We start from the raw sequence: 17,079 nt of genomic DNA, 5'->3' as shown, positions 1-17,079 counted from the left end.
GCCAAACTCCCAGCCCCTGGCCTTAACACTTCTAAAGTAAATAGCACTGGCCTCATCTGAGTGATGTAGAACTTCAGACTCAAAGGCACATATTCCATATACATATGGTGAAAGTGCCCCAATGATCTGTCTATGCCTGTGATTTGAATCAGTCTTCCTTAGGTTCATTCATACTTTGGCATATGACACTAGTGCCTGAAATGCACTGTTATTTGTGGACTCTCATAGAACAGAGTAGAATGGTAGTTAGAAGAAGTCTGGAAAGCTATGAGAAGGAGGACATTAGGAAATGGCAGGTGAAGGATATATTACTGTCAGAGAATAAGTCCCTAAAAGGCAAGTAAATAGAATGTAGGTAATTGATTGTTGTGGGCTTGCTATGGAGGTGTGTGTGTGTGTGTGTGTGTGTGTGTGTGTGTGTGTGTGTGTGTGTGTGTGTGTGTCTGTCTGTCTGTCTGTCTGTCTCGTGGGACTTCAACTCTGGGCCTGGACTTTCTTCCTGAGATCTTTAGCCCAAGGCTACCACCCAATCCCCTGAGCCACAGCAGCACTTCCGCTTTTCTAGTGGTTAATTAGAGATAAGAATCTCATGGAGTTTAGTGCTTGGGCTGCCTTTGAACCATGATCTTTAGATCGCACCTTCATGAGTAGCCAGGATTATAGGCCTGAGCCACCATGCTCAGCTGAGTTTGTTTTTGCTTCTTTTGCTCAAGACTAGTGCTTTACCACTCGAGCTACAGCTCCAATTTCGGCTTATTTGGCAATTTATCGGCCATAAGAGGTTCGCAGACTTTCCTGCCTCAGTGAGTTTCAAATTATGACCTTCAGATCTCAGCCTCCCAAGCTAGGATTACAGATGTGAGCTACTCATACTCAGCTTGGAGCTTCTTTCTTGGCTTGGTGACAATGTTCTAAAATTAATTATAGTGATGGTTATACAACTCTGTGAGCACATTAAACCACTGGAATGTAGACTTGAAATGGGTAAATTGGACAATATGTGAGTTGTCTCAAGAAACCTATTAAAATATTCCTAAAATCTCAAAGAAAGTATTTCTCCCAGGTCTGGGGGATGTGGTAGAACCATTTAACAATCATATCTGCCTGGCTTTAAGAACTGTGTTCCGTCCATGACATCCTACAGTTTCCCTTACTTGGCATTACTCTGCTTGTCATCCTCCGTTAGATTGCCACTCTTCACAAGGTCATAGTTTATGCAGCCTGGCTGGATGGCGTCAATTAGATCCACAACTGCCAAGCTAGAGCTGATCGTCTTGTCCTAGTAGAGAGGAAAACAAAGCTAAGAATTTCAAGATGCCCAATTTCCCGTGTGAATTCTTATATAAAACACTGAAGACAAAGCCTAGCAAATTAGAAGAAAAATCACAGCAGAAGCCCGAGAATAATTAGCACTCACAATACCAAAGGAAGTCCAAATGAGAGATATTATTTTAAAAAAACAGAGTGTGTAACAGTCAATGTAGATTCTTGCCTTAAAATTCTGAATGGAAGTTGATTTTCCAGCATCTCTTAATGTTCTGTTCACCCAGTTCACAATGATGTCATCATTAGCTTTCTGGCCATCTCCAAGATCCTCCAGAACATTGAGGGTGTATCTAAGAGAAGTAGTATAAGAAAAATGTAACCATCAGAAAGATAGGTTTTATCTTGTGTCTGTTCAAGGGCTCAAACTCAGGGCATGGGTGCTGTCATTAAGCTATAGTATTAAAGCTACTGCTGTACCACTTTGGGCCATAGCTCCACATCCAGTTTTCAGGTGACTAATTGGAGAGAAAAATTTCATGGAGTTTTCTGCCTGGCCTGGCTTCAAACTGTACTCCTCAGATCTCAGACTCTCCACTTGCTAGGATTACAGGCTTGACCCCCACCACCTAGCTAGAAAGATGTTTCATGGTAGCTTTCTCAAAAGGGTAAAGATTTCAAGGAAAGACATTAATGCTATGTGAAAAAAAATATTTGAAGGTGTAGTGGCTTGCCATTCACCTACCTTTTCTAGTGTAGGGACAAGAATCATGGTGCTTTAAAGTATACACACATTCTGTGCTATTCTAACAGTGGTAAAGATTTTAAATGAACTGTATTTGGCTTGCATCCACTTATGAATGTTTTTAGCATTCGTGTTAAGAGATTGTTTTCAAATGCATACATGGACATGTTCATATTTTATCCTCAAAACTTTTGTTTATGAGAAATGGTCCTAGCTATGTAGCTCACGGTAACTTCAAACTTGTGATCTTCCTGCTTCTGCCACTAGTGTGGAGGGATTACAGATGTGCACCACCACCATACCTGGCTTTATTTTTTGGGGGGATAAGGATGGACTGCAAGGCTCATACTTGCTAAGTATGTATTGTACTACTGAGCTACATTCCAAACTCCTCTAAGAATTTTACGCAGAAATATTCAATAAAGCTTAAGCCTATGTGTCAGGTTTTCTTTGCAAAGAGGGAACTGTCAGCTCAGATACAACTTACTCAAGACAAAGTCATGGTACAATTTAAATGAAGTACAAGAGTGTACTCCTGCACATGCTTACTTATTTGAAAAGTAGTATTATGTTGCATTACAGTGGAGCTTAAAGAGCTAAGAAGTGTGTACCCTACCTCCTCATCAGCTGCCACACTAAAGCTAAGGTCAAAGTTTGGTTTCCATCATTCAGATCTTGGCCTCCAATGCCAACCAGAGAGAATTTAGCAGGATGCTTCCCCAATTCAACAGCATAGTTGCAGTTCTCGAGCTGCAGACACACAAAAGGAAACGAATGGTTAAAGACTCCTGCTCATTTAATCTGCATCCTTATTTGTGTGGATCGTACATGGCTAAATACTTGCATGCAAAACAAGACATAGTTCCTGCCTTGGAGAAGCTCAGATTTCAGAGTTTAAGAAAATGAAAGACATAGGTTGAAAGTAAAAAACAGTCTGTTAAAGGGCCGGGAGTTTGGCCTAGAGGTAGAGTGCTTGCCTAGCATGCACGAAGACCCGGGTTTGATTCCTCGGTACCACATACATAGAAAAAAGCCAGAAGTGCTAAGGCTCTAGTGGTAGAGCTCTAGCCCAAGGACAGTGCTCAGGCTCTGAGCTCAAGCCCAGGACTGGCAAAAAAATAGTCTGTTAATAAGACATGTAGTAACTTCATTCCATACCTTTTTCATGTTGGCTCCAAGTTTCGGGTATGGAGGCTTATTCACCTTACTCCAGTCCACGGGCACTTTAATTCGTTCATATAACTGTAAGATTACCAGGGCATCTTGCAAGTCACTAACAATTGAAAAAAAAAAGCAATCAGTATTTACAGATAGCTAGCCTTTAAGTCCCTTAATCAAAGAATTTAGTGTTAAATAGTAACATCACACTGTTAAAAACCCAACCAAAGCCACAATACCAAAGACTCATACTTTCTATCAGTCTGTACTGAAAATAGAGTTAAGTTCTGCAAGCAAGTTGCTATTTTAAAGTCTAGGAATACAGCAAAAAATCTCTCCTTACATTACAGTTGGAGGGCTGATCAATAAATACGCACACAAGTAAAGGGATAATAGTATTTGACTGTACCATGAAAATCAAAAATTGAACCAGAGTCAATGTTTAGTGAGCCTAGGTCAGAGCTAGGCAGTAGTCTGGAAAACAAGAAGGATATAGAATTGGTATGGATGTGAAACACTAAATGCACTGTGTTGTATGGAATAAAATAAGGATATGAAACATTATATGTGGGCAAGGAAACTTCTAGGCTGAGAGCATAGTATATGGAACAGAGGAGTGGTGTGAACTATTCTATGTGGGCTAAGAATATTCCAGGCAGAGAGAACAGCCAGCCAAAGGCCCCAAGGTATCATTGATGGTCTGTTGGACTCTTAAAACATAAAGTATCTGTGCCCTAGAGTAGCATAAAATACTTCCTGCCACTTATAATCAGTGACCAGGGAAATGAAGAATTTGGATTTTCATCTGTTAGGAAAATGATGATAGAAACCATCAGTTGGCATTTTCCAATAGAAAAAAAATGCTACAAATGAACATCTTGAAAATCATTAGCACTGTCCTTATTTATGTAGCCCACATTCCTGATGCTTCTGTTTACAGCGAAAGTAGGATGGCTTACGCATAGAGATGATTCACGTGGGGATTAACGCCAAGTGAGTTCATCCAGTTACGGAAGGTTCTCTCTTCACGAGTTTCTCCTAGTAACAACATTCAATTATTCATTAAATGTCTTTTATATGTACACATAGCATCAACCCACATAGTAGCTGATTTGATCTGCTCTATTCATATGTGTAAGTTTTCTCCAACATGAACTTCCCAAGCATTCTAACTATATTCTTACTTCTCAAAATTCTTTTTCTTTTAGAGGGCTGGAATGTGGCTTAGTGGTAGGGTGGTTGCCTAACATTTATGAGGCTCTGAGTTAGATAGATCCTCAGTACCACATAAGTAAAATAAATTTAAAAAGTTAAAAATTGGGCCTGGAGTTTGGCCTAGTGGTTAAAGTGCTTGCCTAGCATGCACGAAGACCCGGGTTCGATTCCTCGGTACCACATACATAGAAAAAAGCCGGAAGTGGTGCTGAGGCTCAAGTGGTAGAGTTCTAGCCTTGAGAAAACCCAAGGACAGTGCTCAGGCCCTGAGCTCAAGCCCAGGACTGGCAAAAAAAAAGTTAAAAATTCTTTTCCAGTTCAAAAGGAAATAATACAGCTATATTACAAGCAAGTAGGCCAGTTAGGCTTGTGAACCATTCCTTCCATTCCCTTTCTACTTTGTGTTCACATGTGCACAGGCAAACATGTATAATGAGGCTCGAACACAGGGCCTTAAGGCCTTACTCAGTTTTGTTTTCTTACAGGTGTCACTGTATGCTTGAACTATACCTCCAGTTCTAGGTTTTTCTGGATAAATGGGTAGAAAGGTCTTGTGTATTTGTTGCCCTGATTGGCTTTGATCCATGATTCTCAGATCAGCCTCCTAAGTACCTCCTAGAATTACAGGGTGAACCACGGGTACCTTGCATTTTTTTTCTTTCTGTAATGCCTTGGATCAAAAGCAGGGCTTCAAAATGAGCTATGCTAATAGCCCTCTAGAGACTTATAAACTGTATAACATTCCATTCTGTTACTATTTCTCCAGTATCTCCTTAAATCTGCACACTTCAAAGTTATTACTATTATTAGGTTTATTTTTCTAAAACTTTGCTATGCTCCTATGAACCTATATTCAGGCTAATGGGTATTTCCTTGACCCATTAAAAATAACAAGCCACACATAACTATCACCTCTATAAGCCAATACTAAAGCAATAAGTTGCCTGAAAGCTTAATAGCTAGAAGTAACTCAGAGGAGAACACTTACTAGCACTCTACCACTTGAGTGACACTCACAGCCCCTTATTTTTAAAATCAATTTCTCTTTGTGGTGGCAGACATAGGAATTTAGGGCGTTGAGCGTGTGATAAAGATATTTTACCCCTCAGCTCAACTTCAATCCAGTCTACTTTAAAACTTTTCTTCTATTTTTTGTCAGTTGTAGGGCCTGAAGTCAAGGCCTAGGTGCGGTGTGGAGCCCCAGCACCACCTCTGTTTTTTGAGGGGTTCATTGGAGAGAAGAATCTCATGGGGACTATTCTGCCTGGGCTGGCTTTGAACTGCAATCCTTAGATCTCAGCCTCCTGAGTAGCTAGGATAACAGGTGTGAGCCACCAGTACCTGGCTTGCTTGTATTATCTCTATACAGAAGCCTGTGGTTCACATTCACCAGTATCTACTTTTTAACTTGTCTATTTTATTCACTTCTCAAAGCCAAATTAAAAAAGAAACTGATTAAATTAAAATTATGGTATCACTGCACCCTCTATTCTACTGTATAGTTTATACATTAGAATTGGCAAAACATCTCATTACCTTCTAATAGAGTCCAGTCAATATCCTGATTCTCTGGCTTAGTCAGAGCTGGGTACTTATTAAACAAGTTTGCCACAAAGGCTAGGTTCAGTTTGGGGTTTCCACTAACAACATCAGCAGGAGTAACAAATTGTCTGCAACCTAATTTATCTGCTTGCTGAAGCATACTCTCTGCTCTCTTCAAATCATCTGTTTCCTGTTGAAGTAAAATAAAATGACGTCTTTTAAAGTCCATACAGAAATATAAGTTTATAATTATAGCCTGGTAAGAGAATTCTTTTTTTTTTTTTAACTTAACACATGGTATTTATTATAAAAGCTTTGAATGAAAAAAAGGAAAGTGGCTCAGCAGGATGTTCCGTATCTTTACAGACCACAGATGGCGCCAGATCACACATCTAAGATTCACTAAATTGAACTCAATGAGGATTACATGTGTCATGCCAAAGGGGCTAAAGTAGATTCACTCTTTTTTTTAAAATTGTCAGTTACATTCACCAGATAATAGGTACATTACTTCTTATACACTGATACCCTTTCTCATGTTTTTTCCCCATTTGAGACAAAAATTGACAAATTTAAAACTGTTCATGTTTTCAAATTAGGTTCTACGGAAGGTATATAGTTGAAAATGGCAAGTGACACTGGCAAAAAGATGTTTTCTTTCCTTTTTTTGTCGAGAAAACCGTGGCACCTGGGTAGCACTAGCAAAACAGACTTAAAAAGAGACACAAATTTAAGGGAAATAATACAGGCTAGGAGAAATGGAGCAAGATTGTGTACGACCTTAAATGTCACAGAGCATTTTGGACTCAATTCTAGAGTTGGTAGGAGAATCCTAGGATTTTTGAGGAGGAATTCCCAAAGAACAGAGTGCTTTAGGAAGGCTGGAAATCGACTGAATTAGAATTAGAAATTGATTGTAGTAGAATCAGTCCCACTTACCTACTCATGCATTCACCTGCCAGCCACCCCAGACAGTTCCTTTTATGCAAATGCTGGCCCCTTACATCTACCAAGAGTTACCTGTGCCTTTACTATGCAGATAGCAATATAAGTACATAAGTCAATTCTAAAAATGTATTTGGTACCTAATGGATATAGAGAAATCCAGAATTCTAAAAACTGGGATAATGAATTTAGTCTAAGTCTTTAAATGGATGGGAAAACTGAAATCTAATTTTGGGAAGGAACTTGTCCAAAGTCACTGAGCAATATAGGGACATAATCAGGAAACATGGTCCCTAACTGTGATTCCTCAAATTGGATTTCATAGATCAGGATTTTGTAAATATACTCACATGACTCTTAATACACAAACATTGGCAATTTAGATATGAAGAATGTAATCATTAAGTCCTGTGGTTATAATCCAATACTTGGAAAAGCCTATTTGCCAGTCCTTATTTCCCCTTACTTGCTCTGAATGGTTCTTATCTGTATAAATCAATAACATCATGATTATTGGAACTCACTGTTTATCAAGGTTTTACCCCCCCCCCCGGTTACATATACAATAATACTTTAACATATAATGTTTAAAATTGTTAACACTACTACATACTGTTATAACAATTCTTTTTTTTTGTCGTTGGTTGTGGGACTTGAACTCTGGGCCTGAGCACTGTCCCAGAGCTCTTCAGCTCAAGGCTACTGTCCTATACCTGAGCCACAGCACCACTTCCCATTTTCTACTGGTTAATCGGAGATAAGAGTCTCACGGTGTCCAGCAGGCTTTGAACCACTCCTCAGATCTCAGCCTCATGAGTAGCTAGGATTATAGGCATGAGCCACTGTGCCAAGGTAACAATTTTTCTATTCATAAGAAATAGCCAGGGGCCCGGGAGTTTGGCCTAGCGGTTAAAGTGCTTGACTAGCATGCACAAAGACCCGGGTTCGATTCCTCGGTATCCCACATACACAACCAAGCCGGAAGTGGCAGAGACGAGACACAACCAAACCGGAAAAGTGGCAGAGACAAGACTGCGACGGCGACAGAGAGCGAAAGAAGCGAGCTGAGCTGAAGTGAACAGAGCCCAACCGAGTGGTGGCCGGAGCAAGCGGGGCCGGAGCGAGCGGGGCCTGAGCTAGAAAGGGGGCCTAGCCGGGCAGGAGCGAGCGGGGCCGAACCGAGCGGGGCCGGAGCGGGGCCAGAAAGAGAAAGGGGCCAAAAAAAAAAAGAAAAGAAAAGAAATAGCCAACTATTTTCGTAAGACTTACATTGAATCCTGACATGTTAATATCTATCCGTGGTTCACCTTCCTTCTGTCCTTTAGGTGCAATTTGATTGAGAAGGTGGAAATAGGCTTTGGAATCCTACAAATGAATTGAAAATATCAGTGAGATCACATTTACATAGAATGAGTATGTCCTAATGTGCCATGTTAAGATATTCACATGAGATCCTGTGAAACTACATAGCACAAATCTGTCTTCAAATGTAGCAGAACTTAAGCCCCACCCTAAAATGCATCTAGCACACTGTATGTTGTCTAGCTTGAATATGGATGAACTGGATTGATTGTATAATTTATTGAAGTCATCAATAATGCTAATAAACATTTCTTCTGTACCTTCACTGAATTACTGAAGTCAATAAGCTTGATAGATAATAAAACATGAAAAAAGTAGTAGACCAGAAATCCGGGAAGCATAGGGAAAGAGAAAATAAACAGGTTATATTATTACAAGCCATTATATATCTATATCTATACCTATATATATATATCATAACCCAAGGATAAGACATCTGTTATGTTAAAAATACATTTAACTACACATTTAAATGTCAAGAAGTCTTCAATGAGAATCAGTTGGCAGAATAAAACAACTCTTTACAGTTAACCTTTTCGGATGGTAATATACTTAAGTCAATCTCTCTTCCCTGATTCTCCCCCTCCCCTCCCTTGTTCTCTGCAGGTCCTCATGCATGTTAGACAAGTTCAAGCATTCCACTACTGAGTAATATCCCCAAGTCTCAAGCTTTCTTTTGTTTAAAGTTCATGGACACTCTCATCTCTGGAATACATAAAAACAAAGCAGTTGCTCATATTGGGGATGGGAGGGATGAATAGTCTGTGTGGAATCTCCATGGCATACATCTTGGAAAGCACTATAACAAATGCAAATATGCTAAGCTGTCTCCACACACATCAAATAAAACTCTGCCTCTCTGGAATACAAGAGGACAGAAAACCGAGTCAAGATTCTTTAATTTTGTCCACCAGAAGGCTACCTATCCATCAATGGCAGTTTTCCATTCCTGAGCTTCCAATGTTCAGTCAGGGTACTGGAAGTGTTTCTGACTGTAAGCTTCATAGACCATGTGCACAGACTAGATCAGGTGAATTTGCACCAGACCTGCCAAATAGGAAACAGCCAGGAGCTGCCCACAAAGCTGCATCTTAAACCAGCTGTGCATGGGAGTTTGCATTTCAGCGCTACAAATGGTTCAAAGAAGTGTGGAGGGGTGAAATCAGTGAGTATAAGCAACTTCAGAGCAATTTAGGAGAAGCTAATCGAGTTCCTATCACTCCGGGGCATAGAATTTTCCTTGTTCTAAGGAACAGTGCATTGCAGCTAGGAAAATGCTTTCCTTTCTACTTAATAAAGACACATGAACAATTATATATCATCTAATCCAATGCCCTGAAGAAGATCACTGAAGCACAGATTCAGCAGCCCACACTTGCTAGCCTGAAAGACTCTCCATGGGGGAAATTGAAACGTGAATCAGGCAAACTGCAAGCTACTTTTCACATTACCAAATTATTCTTTGCTCTTCAAAAGATACTTTTCTTTTCCTTCTTTAAAATTCCTTTTGTACATTGAAAACATGCCCCAGTACATGAAAACCATTTCTAAATGTGGTTTTGGTTGCACATAAAATACGAGGCAAAATGTAGCTGGCTGGACATATTGCAAAAGTTGAAAGTGGAGGAGGGGTCATTCGGGTCTTACACTTCAGGGAGATAATTTCCCTGAAAAATAATTCAATACAGCAAATATTCCATGGCTTCCTCTCACCAGTGGACACACTGTTAGTATCCCAGGAAATTGTGCTTGTAGTCCTGTTAGTGACAGCTGGTGAGGATCCTGTATTTTGTTCCTTGTATCAGCATTTGCAGTTTCCATAGAGTTGTGCCAACTGAGGAACAATGAAGCTGTCTGGTGGTATGATGGGGAAATTGGTTCATGTACCCTTCCCCCTCCAAAAGTCAGCTTGAGCATACTTTATGCATTTTTTTTGTAAATGGATGCAGGATTCACATATACAACACATCCTTCTATATTCTTTTAGTCATCCGTAGATGACATATAATGCCAATTACAATGGAAAAGCTAGCGGAAGAGTTGGGACACTACATTATTTAGAGTCTAACAACAAGAGAATTCAGTCTGTGCATGTTCAGTAAGACACAGTTACCTCATGTATATTCAATGTATAGATGTACAATGCAAAGATGGGGGAGTCAACTATATTTGTTGCACCTGTTTTGGTCCCACCCCATGTAAAGAGCCAAAAGCATCATGTGGTAAATGAATGTTACCAGTTCCAGTACTATTTGTGAGGCTTTCATGAAATAGGAGGCCTTGTTTTAGAGGTCAGGTTCAGGAGGAGAGTACTGGGACAGGGGCTGAGGCAGGATTCAGAGAAATAATAAGTATACCTCAGTTCCTCAAGGAAATTAACATCAAAGGTGGGAGAAAATGGTGTTGTGGCTCAAGTGGTAGAGCACCAGCCTTGAGCTGAAGAGCTCAGGGACAGCGCCCAGGCCTAGAGTTCAAGCCCCACTACTGACAAAAAAAACCCCAACCCCTCCCAAACAACAACAAAAAAGATGGGAGAATACAACAGATGCAAAGCTAAGCAAGAAAGCAGGTGCTGGTGGCTCACACCTGTAATCATAGCTACTCAAGAGGCTAAGATCTGAGGATCACTGTTCAAAGCCAGCCCAGGCAAAAGAAGTCCAAGAAACTCTTATCTTCATTTAACCAGCAAAAAGCTGGAAATGGAGCTCTAGCTCAAGTGATAGAGTGCTAGCTTTGTGCACAAAAGCTCAGGAACTGAGTTCAGACACTGAGTTTAAGCCACAGGACTGGCACACTCATAAAAAATGCTAACCAAGAAAAGCGATAGTTACAGTAATGTTAACATCGTCACTGTCTTTTAGATCCTTTCTCATTCTTTTTTTCTTCTTCTTGTGTGTGTGCGCCAATACTGAGACAAAAATTCAAAGCTTGCTCAGGAGTTTCACTCACAGTTGGTGTGCAATCATTTGAGCCATGTCTTTGTTTCTGGCTTTTTGCTGGTTAACTGGAGATAATCTCATGCATTTGTCCATTTAGGCTAGCTCTGAACCACCATTCACATATCTCAGTCTCCTGAATACCAAATACCAGTAGGCAAGAGCCACCGGTACCTGGCTGTTTTTGTGTGGCTTTTCTTTTTAATATTAAGACTTGTGTAATTGCAGTTTACTCACTCCCTTTTCCGCTTCTTTCTTTTGTTAAATTGTAACCACCAGCACCTGACTGGTTTTGTGTGCCGTTTCTTTTTTATTCCTTTTTAATATTAAAGCTTGTTTAATTGCATTTTACTCAATCCCTCTTCCTCCTCTTTCTTTTGTTAAATTATATTTTATTGTCAGGATAATGTGTAGAAGGGTTACAGTTAACATTCATCAGGTAGTGGGTACATTACTTCTCGAACCTTGATACCCCTTCTCATGTTTTTGTCCCCCTTTTCCTCCTCTCTCCCCCTCCCAATCATCTTGTTTTCCCCCTTCCCTTCCCTATTTCAAATAAATAAGTGTATACTAGTATACAAATTCAAATACAGTAACCTCATGAGATTAACCATAAATGGTGAAAAAGAAAAGAAATAACTTCCCATAGTACATTAATCTTTTCCTTTTTTTTGCCAGTCCTGGGGCTTGTATTCGGGGCCTGAGCACAGTCCTTGGGCTTTCTCAAGGCTAGAGCTCTACCACTTGAGCCACAGCACCACTTCCAGCTTTTTGTATGAATGTGGTACCAAGGAATTGAACCCAGGTCATCATGCATGCTAGGCAAACACTCTACCACTAGGCCAAACTCCCGGCCCTTCACATTTCTTATTTCATTCTAGTTTTCTTCTAAAATCTTTGTGGAAGTCTTAGAGCCCCTAAGATTAATAAACAAAAGGGAATTAAAAAATAAAATCTACCATCAGGATCAAGAGGCAACATGGCTTGGTGACTGTGATTTACCATTAGGACTGTCCTCTGTAATGAGGGATGCAATTCCCCAGATTAATATATTCTGAGCATCCTGGGACTTTGTAGTTACCTTGATGTCAGCACTGAAGTTGTTGATCTTTTGCCAGCCAGATTTTTCCAAATGAAAGTTTGCCCACCTAAGCAGAAGCTCTTCTGGAGACAATTTCATAAGCTCTTCCAGAGTCTCACCATCTCGAAGTAAAGCAGCCAAGGCTGAAGAAAATGAAAACTTCAATCATTTTATGACAGGACAGTCACTCCAAGTTTACTCAACTGTTTTGTTTTCCTTTGGAGACAAGGTTTCACTATATTACCCAAGCTAGCCTTGAACTTATGATCCTCCTGTCCCAGCCTCCCAAAGGCTGGGATTATGGGTGTGCATTATCATGCCCAGCTTCACTTTTGGATACTATCTTATGTAATAGAAATGTAAGAATGTACATAGCATAGTTCTGGTTTCATGAGTCTAATCTAATAAAAAATGAATATGTAAGGAGATCATTATTTTACAGAGTGATTCTAATATAGACATAGTATTATGAGAATACATAGCAAACATATAATAGAAAAAGTATTATTCTTTTATTATTCTTCACATTCTAAATACCAAATTAGATTTTAACATTTCTAGACGTTAACGTTTTTTACATGATTATATATTGCATTAACTGTTCTAATTTAGTAGTTTTAAAAGTGGGATTGGACGAAGATGTTTAAAATTGGGGGAATTTATTTATTTATTTTTTTATTTTTATTTTTTTGCCAGTCCTGGGCTTGAGCTGAGGGCCTAAGCACTGTCCTTGGACTTGCTCAAGGCTAGAGCTCTACCACTTGAGCCACAGCCACCACTACTGGTGTTTTTTTATGTATGTGGTACTGAGGAATCGAACCCGGGTCTTCATGCATGCTAGGCAAGCACTTTAACCACTAGGCCAAACTCCTGGCCGAATTTATTTATTTTTATCAGTTGTGGGCTTGAATTCTGGGCCCGGGCACTATCTCTGAGCTCTTCAGCTCAAGGCTAACACTCTCCCCTTTTGAGCTACAGTGCCACTTCTTGTTTTCTTGAGGGTAATTAAGACTCTCATAGACTTTTGTACCTGGGGTTGGTTTTGAACTGTGATCCTCAGATCTCAGCCTCCTGAGTAGCTAAGATTACTAGCATGAGCCACTGGCGCCCAGCTGGGGAAATTTTTGATTAAAGCAATCTAGGGTTGCTGGGGGACTAGCTTAGTGGTAGTGTGCTTAACTAACATGTGTATATAATGCCCTGACACCCACTCCCAGCTTGAAAGACCTCAAATCCAAGAAGTTGGGTAGCTCTTATGAAATAATTGCCTCCTATGAAAGACTAATGTTGGTGAAAGGAAAGACTAATGTTGGACAAGAAGGTTAGTACTATTTGATTTCTAAAGTTCAAATCATATCTGTATCAGGCAAAGATCATCTTTGATAGATTTGTGTCATTACGGTGCTTAGGGAATTAAGCAAGATCAGAAGCAGCGTACTCATTTGAACAGATCCCTCCTTCTGGTTCCCCATCTCACCACCAATCAATGGCTGGAAAGAATCAAGTAGCCCAACATCTACATATCTAATTTATTTCATGAGCCAATGTAATTTCATTTTCTTTCCCCACTTTCCATCAATCAAGCAAGGCTAACATTGATATGAAAAATGTCAGCAAGTGGCACAATTTTTTTTGGGGGGGTGGTGTCAGTCATGGAACTTGACCTCAGAGCCTGGGTGCTGTCCTTGAGGTCTTCTACTCAAAGCCAGAACTCTACCACTTTGAGCCATAGTGCCACTTCTGATTTTCTGGTGGTTAACTAGAGATGAGTCTTACAGACTTGCTGGCCCAGGATGGCTTTGAATCACGATCCTCATAGCCTCTTTAGTAGCTAGGATCTACAGTGTGAACCATTAGTGTCCAGCTAACTGGAGCAATCGTATTCATTCAAAAGTAGGATTTTCATGCCAGGCCCAGTGGGACATGTCTGAATGGACCCTGCTACTTGGGAGAGTGAGGAAGAGTATCACACTAGCCCAGAAGTCCAACTACGAAATAAAAGAAAAATGGCAATAAAAATGAACAAAAATTTTACAATAAAAGAAAAGCAGTACTAAAAATAGTAATAAGGAAAAGAGGACAAACTATTAGAGAAGCTTCTTCCTCTAGATCCTTTAATATATTAGAATCCACCAAGTCTGTCAGAGTAGAGGGTTACAGCTGGAATCTCGTAGTACCCCTCTGTTCCCACCTTTCTGATTGGTGGTGGTATGTGAGTCTAGGAATTAAAGATCAAACTGTGTGACAGTCAGATCCTCTCACAAAAAAACCCCAAAACTAAGCCAAACCTTTAGGGCTAGGTGTGTATAGTAGCTCAGTGATAGAGCACTAGCATAGTATTACAAGGCCCCAGGCACTATCCTCTATACCACATAAAATCAGCAGGACTTTCTGAATAGATTGCAAATGTGCAAAAGTCAGTCCTATGATATGTAAATGTGCAGCATAGAACTTGGCAGACTAATTATGAGAGCTTGAAAAATATGGAGCAATTGAGGACTATGATAATGGGAGTGATGCTAGGGATTCTGGAATGAAATAAGAATATTTGGAGTGATACGCAACATGTAAAATTTTATAGTACTGCCTACTATCTGATGGCCGTTAGGTTGCATATAAGCATGCACTCTGAAAACAATGAGATCTAGATGTCTATGCAGTTAAAAGGATGGAATATGATTTTTTTTCTGGCTCAGGAAATATAGGAACACTAAGACAGATGGCAAGACTGTGAAAGCAGTCTAAATCTAAGATAGAATATAAAAGGCATTATAAATAAGAGGACATAGCCTACCATGGAGCTCAGGGGCGTCATGCAGTAGAGTCTGTGTGGACCCTACAGAAAAGGCTGTTACCTTTGGGACTTGGGAACATTACTTTTGTATCTTTATTGTAGATAAAATTTAAAGTGCCAGACAAATGTAAATTACTACAAAAGAAGAGTTATAATTAGGTTGCTTCCCTGAATAACTCTATAGCATTATCTCGCGTTAATTCTAGTTATCATCTAATCACCTCACTTTATTGAAAGTATAATAGTTTGTATGAATAGGAAAAGATATCCCCAATAAACCACTTTCTAAATAATAACTGTGTTCTATTACCTTCATTCCGGCTTAACTCAATGTCAGCAAACAAACCGATCTTAATAATTTGCCAAAGCAGACCCAACACCAGATGAGGTTTCCCAGCCCGTAAATCTTCTGCACCAATGTTCACAACGTGACACCCAATGGCAGAAGCAGAGTTCAGAGCCAAATTCAAGTTTTCCTGCAAGATAGCCAAATTACAATTACACTTGCTTTTTGACCTTTTCATTTTTCCCAGTGAAAATTTTCACTGAAAATTACACTCGAATATTTTATTTGGCCCCCTTCTGAATTGTGCTGACACTAAAGGAAAAGCCCAAGTGACCACAGTAAATATATCCATGTGGGTAGTGTCATATTACAAAAGAAAATGTCTAAATGAGAGTGCAGAAGTATGGCACAGACCCCAGTCAAGTTCTAGAAGTTACCAATCTCTATATTCCAAGGCTTGGGATGCCTGTGGCTGGGGGAAATTTTTACCATTTAATAATCTAATATTCATCAACTGGAAAAAGAGAGAATACTTCATTCCTGTAAATAGGCCATGTCATGAAGGGTTTGAATACTTGTCCTTGCTCTCATTGCCTGGACGTTGTCCACTCAAGGCTGGCGCTCTGCCACCTGAGCCAAACATCTACTTCTGACTTTTCAGTGGCTAATTGGAAATGAGACTTTCACAGATTTTCCTGCCCAGTCTGGGTCAGAACTTCAATCCTTAGATCTCAGCCTCTGAGATATCTGGAATTATAACAGGAATGAGATGATGGTGCCTGACTAGAAACGTTCTACCACAAGACTATAGAGTTTTGAAGTGAAGCAGGGATTTGCACCACAGTTCTAATATTAACCTTTGGCAAACAGACTTTTCTGAATTTTAGCTCTGAGGATTAAATGAGATCGATCCCATGTGTCAAGTACAGAATATGCAGTGTTAGAACAAGCTTTCCTGGTGTTATACCACAGTTTCATGGCAAGAGTGGAGAGCAGCAGGGTGTACCTGAATGATGAAGGGTGTAAGTTTCTTCTTGTTGATTGCCCGTTCATCAATTGTATCAGGAACTGAAAGGTTGATCATTTTGCTGCAACAAAAATGAGAAAGTCAGTTGGGCACTGGTGCCTCACGCCTGTAAGCCTAGCTTCTCAGAGGCTGAGATCTGAGGATCATGATTCAAAGCCAGCCCTGGCACAAAAAGTTCGTGAGACTCTTATTTCCAAGTAACCACCAGAAAATTGGAAGTGGCGCTGTGGCTCAAGGGGTAGGGCAGTAACTTTTTGCTGAAGAGCTCAGGAACATCGCCCAGGCCCAGAGTTCAAGTCCCATGATGAGAGGAAGGGGGGGATAAGGGAGGAGGAGGGAGAGGGGGAAGGAAAAGGAGGGGGAGAAGAAGAGATGGAGACACTCAACGAGTCTATAAACCTTATATCATATCTGTCATGTGATCTAAACAAGAAATGTAATAGATGACGTTTATCATGTTGATTGATCACAATAAAACTGATATACACAAAAATGCTCAAAAAAAAAAACAGCGGGGCTGGGAGTTTGGCCTAGTGGTAGAGTACTTTTCTAGCATACACAAATATTTGGTTTGGTTCTTCGGTTACCACATACACAGAGAAAGCCAGAAGTGTTGCTGTGGCTCAAGTGGTAGAGCTTTAGCCTTGCGAAAGCCCAAGGACAGTGCTCAGACCCTGAGTTCAAGCCAGGACTGTTTTTAAAAAAGGACCAGAGCTGAAGGTGTA

The 17,079-nt window shown here is 40.1% G+C and overlaps 1 protein-coding gene across 8 annotated transcripts in view; it reads right to left on the bottom strand.

Moving 5' to 3' along the window:
* Positions 1–17,079, bottom strand: part of Pls3 (plastin 3) — an 85,952-nt gene that overhangs the window by 2,247 nt on the left and 66,626 nt on the right. For 7 of the 8 annotated variants that reach the window (XM_090326938.1, XM_090326934.1, XM_090326935.1 and 4 more), the window contains 11 exons: positions 16,334–16,415; positions 15,352–15,517; positions 12,248–12,390; positions 8,491–8,517; positions 8,138–8,233; positions 5,918–6,113; positions 4,126–4,204; positions 3,167–3,281; positions 2,625–2,758; positions 1,493–1,616; positions 1,155–1,279 (listed from right to left, as the gene is read on the bottom strand). In XM_090326938.1, the coding sequence (XP_090183064.1) occupies positions 1,155–1,279; positions 1,493–1,616; positions 2,625–2,758; positions 3,167–3,281; positions 4,126–4,204; positions 5,918–6,113; positions 8,138–8,233; positions 8,491–8,517; positions 12,248–12,390; positions 15,352–15,517; positions 16,334–16,415 (1,287 nt within the window). The remainder of the gene's footprint in view (positions 1–1,154; positions 1,280–1,492; positions 1,617–2,624; positions 2,759–3,166; positions 3,282–4,125; positions 4,205–5,917; positions 6,114–8,137; positions 8,234–8,490; positions 8,518–12,247; positions 12,391–15,351; positions 15,518–16,333; positions 16,416–17,079) is intronic. The other variant, XM_090326942.1, reaches the window with a different exon arrangement.

The sequence above is a fragment of the Megascapheus bottae genome, chromosome X (assembly GCF_031878675.1).
Source record: "Megascapheus bottae isolate mThoBot1 chromosome X, mThoBot2.hap1, whole genome shotgun sequence".
Lineage (NCBI taxonomy): Eukaryota > Metazoa > Chordata > Mammalia > Rodentia > Geomyidae > Megascapheus > Megascapheus bottae.
This window is presented reverse-complemented; position numbering and strand designations above follow the sequence as displayed.